A 10158-nucleotide genomic window follows, 5' to 3' on the forward strand; every position below is an offset into this window, starting at 1 on the left:
CCCCCCTGACAACAGAAGGGTTCGAGGCATCGTTAATCGCACGCCGAGAAAACGATGTGTCGCACTGGACCTGTCGAGCACAGCAGCCAAACTACAAACGGGATTTATTTGGTTGTTTTATGTTAACATGTATGTGTTATAGCATTGTATGCAACAGCAAAAATACAATTTTACCCTTTCTGTTGCTGCTTGAAACATATTTATACATGGGTTATGGCCCGAGGTTCAGTCCTTAAAATAAGATGTGTAGCCCAACATATTTATTTTAGGAAAAGAATTAACTGCGTAAAAATAAATTACAGATCTTTGATTGGTGGTGGTGACTGGAAAGGTGACATAACAAAAATTTAAAATGTAAAGAAGATGGGGCCGGGAGTTATAAACAAGTCAAAACAAGAATCATTTCCAAGCAACAGCAATTTTTAAAATGGTGCTTTATTGGGTTGTTGACTACATTTTAATAAGATCTTGTTAACACTGCAGATTTAAAAACCACACCTTCTCAGATGGATTATTAAGATAATAATCCAAATAAGAAGAACTTTGTTTGTTGTTGTTATTGCCTAAAGGAATTAATGTGGGTGTCCAAAAAAACCTTCAAATGTCACAGATGGCCCTCTGTCTTCATTCAGAAAGAAGCTTTAGTCAGTTTAGACACTTTGATGGAATTTACCACAACAGATGTATCCTACGGCGCGGTAGAGGAACTTTAAAAAACTGTTTTCATTTGAGAACAGAGCAAAAGCTTATATATATATATATATATATATATATATATATATATATATATATATATATATATATATATATTAGCGAGGACTGAACATCTGCACACGGCTGCATGCTAGCACCACGTGAGCTACCCAAGCGCCTCAGTTCACAACGTCCATTGAACATGGGGCAGTGGAGGCCTAAAGGTTAAAGAAGTGACCCTGTGACTGGGAGGTTGTCGGTTCAATCCCCAGACCAACAGGATGAAATCGGGGTGGGGAAAATGAAAGAGCAGTGCTTGTCCCTCCCTCATCACCACCACTGAGGTGCCCTTGAGCAAGCCAATTAACCCCAGTGGGGCTGCTCAGGGGCTGTGGTTGGACTGGGGATCTTCCAGGTGGGAATGGGATCTGGGGATCTTCCAGGTGGGAATGGGATCTGGGGATCTTCCAGGTGGGAATGGGATCTGGGGAGCTTCCAGGTGGGAATGGGATCTGGGGAGCTTCCAGGTGGGAATGGGATCTGGGTGTTCCTGCTTCCTCCCAGTTAACCTTTTCAGTTTTACAGCATTTAAACCAGGGACCTTCAACATTGTTTAATCCAAGGACCTCTTAACCGAAAGAGAGACGGATCCGGGACCCCCTCCTACGTGTCTTGTATAACATGAAGTTGCATATTAAACAGCGCCTACGATAACCCGTAGGGTGGCCTAAAGCCTTTAGACATGAATCTTGAGCTATTCAAATAGCCTGATAATTGTGGGCATGATTTCAATAAATCATGTTTAAGTGTTACACATACATGTAGCACAGTGGATCCTTAGGAGTTCATGTATCTGTGATGGCCTTAGTGATCACCTAGGCCAGTAAGCAGTGGGGGGTTATATTTCCTAATGATATGTTGAAATCATGACTTTTTAATTTTTGAAAAAATCTTCCAAAATTAACTAAAAATTGATGCCCCCCCCCCTCGGTTGTACTCTGAGGAACCCCGGTTGAAGAGCCCTGTTTTAAATGGTCTCCAAACTTTGATCTTAACTATTAGTCCAAACTATTCATGATTACAACTTCTTTTTTTAACACATTTGTTATAATTTCATATAAATGAGGTTTATTGACCATAAATTACTGAAAAATAAGAAGTATAAAACTAGTGATAATAAGTTGGTGTCTGTGGTGTGTACAGTAAACCGATGGTATAAGAAAGTGAAGGAACTGTTGAAAAAAGTGTCAAAAAAGCGACAAAAGCGTAAGTTTAAAAAAAAAAGTGCTTTTTCAGTTTGTAAACAAAACAGAATGACGCGGAAACACACGGCATATGTATTTGGTTTTTATTGAAGAGAGATATGAATAGGTAGCCTGTTTTAAGGCACCTTAAAATGTACAACAAAAGCTGAACCATTTATTTATTCAGAATACAAAAATACACATCTCAGTGACTCCAAATTGTAATAAATAGTTAACCATGCATTCTAACCATAAAAAGGCACAGAAAACAGTCATTTAGTAGTCATAAAAATGATCAACTACTTTACCAAAATCCTCCAGATAGTAATACAGGTGACAACTGTAACATTATAATCCAAATGTGAAAACACAATAAACATCATGTCATTTTAACCTTAGGCAATAAATATGCAAATATTGTTTATACCTACATATATATATATATAATTACAAATTAAAACTGTGCCGTTGTAAACATAATGTAAACAAATGAAACTCACTTTTCTCCCATCACTTTAGGAACCACGTCAAAGACTACATGCTGTCCTGTCTTTAAGAGATCCTTGCATGGGTTTCGTTGGTTTTTGAAAACCAGGCAGTTTGCAGCATTATATACAGACCACTGGAAAAACACAGCAAGGGAGACAGGAGGCTACGTCCACTTTGTATTGGAAAAAGGTCAAGCGTACTCTCGCCTGGAGTCGGGGGCCTGAAGACTTGTGAATCAGGGAATGCAGCAGACCCTTTGGACCCACAGATAACAGAAACACAGGCGGACACAGCCCAGGAACCGCAGTATAAGTGGATTCAGTTTGGTGACTGGCATGGTGGAGATTAACCCCCGGAGGGCTAAAGACGCACCGGCGAGTCCAAGCCAGGTTTGACAACAAACACAAGTTCATTTTAGAGATTTATTTACTATTTTATTCATATATCACGCTCCTTTTGTGAACCTAGTCATTTCAAGAGAGACTGGAGAAATATTTAAAAGTGAACATCAACTTTTCAGTTTTAGGGCCAAATTATCTCTTTACACATCGGGATCCGATCATCAAAATGTCCTTAGACCTCAGAGGGTTAAATAGCTGTGAGGCCAAACTCAGACTACAGCTTAGAGCACCTGGTTAGATCACCTGGTAGCGTGGGCACCCAGATATAGAGGTTTACTCCTTGAGGTTCGACCCCGACCTGCGGCCCTTTGCTTTATGTCATTCCCCCTCTCTCCCCTTTCAAGTCTAAGCTGTCCTGTAGAAATAAATGCCCAAAGTGGCCAACAAATAATCCTAAAAAAACTTCAGCTTAGACTGAGGTCAGAATCTGATGTTTCAAACTTTGTGATTTATAGTAACTAACCTATCTTTGGCTCTGGGTCGCATTAAAAGAAAAACATTAGAATTTGAATGGTAGGCTTATAGATTTTATGCATGCCAAAGACCAACACTGCACTGTACTGAAAACAGTAGCCTGACACAACTGATTGTGGGCATGAGCAAGTGTGTGGTGGTGCTGTTTGAGAGTGTGAGCCAGGGAGTGTAGAGAGGTGAGATGGGATACATCGCCCTCTGGTGGGATATTAGAGACAATACACTGTAGAGTCAGCCCCTGATTCCCTCACATTCTATTATTATTTAGGATACTTTGATAAAAGATGAAAACTTGTGCGCATGTAAATATTTAGCACTCAATATTTAGTAAAAAAAAAAGTAGGCTTTTAAACTAATTCTTAACAGAAGACATTATACTCTTAAAGGTGGAAAAGCCAGAATTAAAACCAACCTATAGCAACAAATTATTCTCCAAAAAGGGGAAAACGGTCAGATATGATGAAAGCAGTTAGCAATGGTAAGTATCTTATTGATTATAAGGTACAGTATGCCACCGTTGTAGCAGACACACCCAAATGCACACAAATACACTGTGATACACATTACAGCTTAACACACCTAACAGTCACGTCTGCCCATTCCACTCATTCAATGACACATTCCTCCTTCAGTGTGTCATCTTGGAAGCACGGAGGAGCAAAACTACAAACTAATCAACTGTTGGAAGAAATCTGAAGTCCATAAGAGAACTCAGTCTGGGCCTCACTTTTTAAAATCTAATCCCCAAACCATCGAAGGAGGAGTACACGTACAAAAAAACTCTTTCGAGGTGCCCCCCCCACCCCCTACCCACACCGAGAAACATCATGTCGGAAAGCTGCAGAGACAGTATCAAAACAAGAGATGAAATATTGCACCATCATTAGAATACAACAGCATTATCATGTACAAGAGATTAGAACAAAATCATCAATGCACAATTGTTGGTGTAATATACACAATCAAATGTGTTGACACTGCATGCCATGTCAGCAATCTACAAATGCATTAGACTACAACACTTACAAACATTGTTTGCATACACTCGTATACTGTATATACAGTGCATATATATATACTGTATATATATATATATATATATATATATATATATACAAACTTAGCATCACATATAGAAATATACCCTGTAATGCCACCAGTCTTAAAAGAAACTAAGTAAAAGTAGTGTCCTATCAACTTGTTATTTGAAGAAATAAAAGCTGCACTTAAACAACGCTATGCAGGCTGCAGATCAACTGCTCTATTATATATTCAAACCCGATATATCTAACTGCTATTCCCATTAGTGTTAAATACTGTGTTAAATTGCCAAAAGTTAAAAAGTTGAGGTGAACTGTTAATTCTATGTCATGATATGCTTATTTGCACTTGCATGAAGCAAGAAGTAAAAAGTGCCTTTTAAGTGTTCCTTAAAAAAACCTCAACAAGCCTACAGTTCATGTGGTTGGCTTCAGGCCCCCAAGTTTCCTTTCTTCCTAATCTCTTTCCCATTGAGAACTAAGAACCTACTGGGCTAATAAATTAAGAGGCGCGAACTAAACATCATCAGACGATCATGTTTTCTTGGACATTCACTTTGGTACTGACTTCACATCCACACAGAGAATGTCCACTTACAGATATTAATTCAATATATTCATACCTCAACAACAGCTTCTTCTTTGAAATAAAAAATAAAAAATACTTCTTGTGACTTCTAAGGAAACATGTAAAGCAAATTTTAAGCTAAATGACTGAAAATATGGCACGGATCTTTTGACACAGGTCATTATCATGCAAACAAAACCAAAAACCAAAATAAAATCTAGAAAAAGTTGTATTTAGACCCAAAAAAAAGGGATGCTTTCAGTAGTAACAAATGGCATCGTAATACTTAAGTCATGTAAAACTTGTCTGAGTGTTATTATCGCACGTGAAGAAATCAAGACACTAATCATGCAATTAAACATATCGAAATTTGAGCAAGCATAGCATGCGACGGTATCCCACTGTTTCCAGACACCACATCTTTACAGATAACCACCGAGAGACTGTGATGTCACAACGTTATCTTCTCCGACTCCACCGAAACGGCAGTGCCACAACAACCAGAGAGTTGCTTTCACGCATCTACAGATCTGTGATCCAGCAAACATGTCACGTTTTCACACTCACACCCAACTGAACTGAAGCTTAACCCCATCCTCATGTCATGGAAATCCTGTTTTCTGCTACTAGTTTGTTACCACAAATCAAACAAGTCAACTGTATGGTTAGTAGCATACCTGATTGTGTGCTATGAATGGTTATTTACTTAGAAATGGCTTTCTTCTTTTCTTTTTTTGTGAAGATCCATGACTTCCTTTTGCATTTTCATCCGCTTTCTTTTTCGACTGTTATTTTGGCACCAAAGCACAAACCAACACACTGATGTATCTTGTTAACAACTTCACAAAGGCTTTCTCAGTAGAGGGGTACAAATCCAGCTCTCCTTGAATACCTATCTCCTCCTCCTTCAGTGCCTTCAGTGCTCCCAAACTCTTCCACTGACTGTAAAGGGGACATGTTTGTTCCCCCCCACTCCGGTAGCGTCTGCTTCCGGGTTAGAGGTCAACCATGGACACCTTTGCCAGGTCCTTAGTTCCCTGGAGAATTCTCTTCATATGACCCACTTTCGATATCCCCAGATCCTAAAGGATAAACAGGAAGATCAGCACATTAAAGACACATCGAGACATTTCTATTTCCAGTCACGTTTTATAACCAAACACGGGCCTTTAGCGCAGCCCGACTGAAATATCTCAACATCTGTTGTGTTGGATGGATTGAGTGTGTGTGTGTGTGTGTGTGTGTGTGTACAGATATCCATGGTACCCACATGAAATTTGAATCCTAAAGACTTTGGTTGATCCTCTGACTTTTATCTCTAACTTTCCCATGAAGTCGGCAGTTGTGGTTCTGAGTGAAATATCCTAACCCTTGTGTTGTCTTCCCGTCAAAAAAAATAATTTGAAAATCAACATTTTGTTGACGCTTTTTATCAATGTTTTTAACTTTTTTTGACATTTTCAACACCACGTAACAATAACTTATTAACTTTAGTTTTATTATTATTATTTTGGGAATTTATGTTCAAAAAACCTAATTTTTAGGAAATTATAGCTAATGTTTGAGTTAGAAAAGCAGAAATTACGAATTATTTTGACTAAAATTAAAGGAATTTATGTGAGGGATAATCACAGACTGGAACATGTCAACTTTTACTTAATACTGATTCAAAAAGCACTTCAATTTCTTTTCACAATGTATGCCCCCAATTGAATAGACACCCCAAAATTAATGATAGTAGAGGATGTGTACTTGCAAGAGCGTCGTTTGGAATCAATCAGGTATTTGGGTAATTACAATAGCGGTAGCGTAAAAAGAACATTGATGATAGGAAAACGAAAGGAAAAAAAAAACAAAACATCAAACAAAAAAAACAAACCCAAAAACAAAAAAAAGAAAAAAAACAAATACACAAGAAATCCAAAAAAACAAAATAAAACCCCCCCCCCCTACAAAAAAAAAAAAAAATCCCTAAATTGTTATAAAAAATAGGGTCAATCCGACGAGGACAACATGAGGGATAAAACTATTGGGAGATATGTCTAAGTACGGAGGAGGATTAGGGCCACTGGTGAAAAATGTATTGGAGTTCTGATTTATTCTCAGAATTCTGAATAAAAGTCAGAACTCAACTAAATTTTCACCAGTGGCCCTAATCCTCCTCCGTACGTAAGATTTGTGTGAGCAGACTGACAATCTGTGTGGGAAGTAAAATCCTATGAATATAAAACATATTTCACACATACAGAGAAAATATTTGCAAACTCAGGCAAAGAATTTGCAAAATTAAACAAGTTCCACAAATAAAACTAAACAGGATATCTGTAAAGTAAATGACATTCGGCAAATAAATGAAAAGCATTTGTGAACACCGTTGAACACTTTACAACTTTCAAACCGACATTAGTGAATCCAGTGTCTGTGAATCAAAAAAGGCATTTACACACACACACACACACACACACACACACACACACACACACACAAACACACACACCACACACACACACACACACACCCACACACAGTGTGCTAACATGAGTTAGAGTGTACTGTTTGGTCACCTAGAAATTTTATATCAACTTTTTGTCCGCAACGTTTTAAATATTGAATTTGCAGCAAAAGTGATTTGATTTCTGGTTCATTTTCACTTTAAATGTTTGATCCCTGCAGGCTTTTTTTCCCCCCTTTTCTTTCCCCTCGGAAGCCTTCTTCTCTGAATTTGCGCCTTCTGAAGCCATGTTGACAGCATTGGAGATGAGAGCATGGGAATTGAGAGGGCGAGGGGGTGCCGCTGCTGGTCGATGGTCAGACTGTGGGATATACCACCTCAAACACACACTCGTCCTTCGTGTTTCTGACAGTGGATTACAAACCAGCCTTTTATTTAGTTTTTTTTTTTTTTGAAAGACATGTTGACATTTCACAGTAGGAAAAAGTACAGTAAAAATAATAAACACACTTTTGTGTCTGAGGTTACAGACATGTCTCTGCTGATTGGGTATCACCTGTGACCCAGCCAATAAACAAGAGACATGTCCTCCAAAGAAGAAAAAGATATCTTACAGCCGTCACACACCGTTTTGAGGAAACATGTCGTTTAACCAGGAAACCGTTTTGAGATTGAACGTGTCCCTGAACAGTTCAGAGCCATTGTTAAAGTTATTAGTCACACACCCACAGTTGCTCTGTAGTTTAAAGATCTCACGCTATTCCTCAGCCTTGAGAAGGTTAAATGTGACATGAGGGGTTCACCTGATAAATTTGAAGATATCCGGGGCCCCATAATAAATGGACTTTTCTTATATAGCGCTTTTCTAGTCTTAACGACTATTTAATAATACATAATCTGGATTGTTTAAAATCTCTACCTCTTACTAAGACCACCTGGACTCATACATTTTGTACTTATTACCTTCTCTTAATCTTTCTTTTCTTTTGTAAAACTGTAATTCCTTAACATGGTATGACTTAGGTTTTAAACATGTCGTAGTTCTATAACAATATGGACACTGGGTTAAACAACAATGTGGAAATGGTTGATATGTTGTAAACATTGTGTGTGGACCTCTTAACTCTGCTTGACGCATTAGTAATTTTAATGTTTATTCATTTCTTTGTCTGGGACCTACATTTGGGGCAGGGTTGGGAAGTGAGAATAATTTGACTAAAATGTAAAATATTTTCAGTTTGTATTTGTACCTGGTCGTAATGGAGCTGCAGTATCCAAGTACCAAGGTCAATCATCCATTTCTCCACTGGATCCCCATACCCACCACGTCAGTTCTCCTGGTAATCTGAGCATTGCTAATTGAGCTGACTATAAAGGAAGACGCGTCTCCACTTCCTCCCACTGTATGTACCACAGTCTTGTAATTTTGGAGTAAGAGTGATTGGGCGGTGCAGCCGCAGTATCCCACCTATACACCCACTGGACCAATTGCAAGTCAATCACAACGTTTGGCCCTGTTTTATTTTTTATGGCATCAAATAACTATTAAAAACCAAACTGATCAGGAAAATTAAGGTTTGAACAAACCTTAATTTTCCTGATGACAGAAACCATCCTTGGGAAACTTTTATTTGACATGTATTTAGATTTTTTAGTTTGGCCCATGTCACATCTGCCAACATGGAGGGGCTATAGTGCAGCCAGCTGCCGGGAAACGATCCAGATGTTTGGCTCCACTTTTACAGTCGATGCATCAACTGCCTCCATTTCCAAGCCTGTATGAGATGCTATGGTGGCCTTCAGGTAACATTATTTTATATTTAGAAACAGTGTCTCCATGACATAGTTTGTCCACCAGAGAGCACTGACACATTTATTATTTATCTGTAAAATGCTTAGTATTGGTCACAATAGTTTAATGACCAAATCTAAGAGATATTTATCCTTATACGTTTGTTTGTAATATGCATCGTTGAGAATGTTCTTGTTATCAAATAGTGATATTGGGATCAGCATCATAATTCAGTTTGGTCAGGCTCTCATTTCTGTTAATGAAAGTTTTAAAACAATGTTTTTTTCACTTCTGTGTGCGGTTGTTTGTTTGTGCTCCCTTTAGGAGCACAGCAGGAGAGCTGGTGTTTGCATGACACTTACATTTTGAGGATGACGGCATCACGCAAACGTTCAACGGATCACAATAAATTGAAGTGACCGTGTGTATGTGACTAATTTAACTGGAATGTAATAATGTAAACTCCACGGGGAGGTCTCCACACAATGTCACATCTAAACTCACTGCCAGTTTCTGTCTATCCCATCCCCATCCCTGCCCTGTAGGCTTCTCCGCTTCAGCAGATACACAGTGTTAGTGGGTTACAGTGAGTCTCTTTCTTTCACCAAGCAACGATCAGACAGTAGAAGCCAAGCAGAGCAATGCAGCGCAGCACGAGAGGTGGCAAAACAGGGAGACATCTAACAGGTTGAAGAGCAAAGAAATACAGTAGACAGAGAGAAAGAGTTGATTGTTGGTTGGATGAGAGGGCTCACACAGATTTACTTAACAGGTATGTGTGTTTGTTTGTGTGTGTGTGTGTTTTGTACCTTCAGGTCCCTCCTCTCCAAGTGCAGAAGCTCCGAGCCTCGGATGTCGTGTCGGATGAAGGTGTCTCTGTACTCCCCCAGACTCAGCTGTTCCAGCCAGATGCCCACCTCCTCTGTGCCCCATCTCTCCACTACACACACAGACACACACACACACAAACACACACACACAGACACACACACACACAGACACACA

General features: G+C 39.0%; 1 protein-coding gene across 1 annotated transcript in view; it reads right to left on the bottom strand.

The window, feature by feature from the left end:
* Nucleotides 1–4030: 4030 nt before the first annotated feature.
* dgkh (diacylglycerol kinase, eta) overlaps nt 4031–10158 on the bottom strand; it is a 67851-nt gene continuing 61723 nt past the window's right edge. The window contains 2 exon segments of the mRNA XM_032515260.1: nt 4031–5991; nt 9963–10093. Coding sequence (XP_032371151.1) covers nt 5905–5991; nt 9963–10093 — 218 coding nt within the window. The 3' untranslated portion in view covers nt 4031–5904.

This window comes from Etheostoma spectabile, chromosome 5 (genome assembly GCF_008692095.1).
Source record: "Etheostoma spectabile isolate EspeVRDwgs_2016 chromosome 5, UIUC_Espe_1.0, whole genome shotgun sequence".
In the NCBI taxonomy this organism is placed as follows: domain Eukaryota; kingdom Metazoa; phylum Chordata; class Actinopteri; order Perciformes; family Percidae; genus Etheostoma; species Etheostoma spectabile.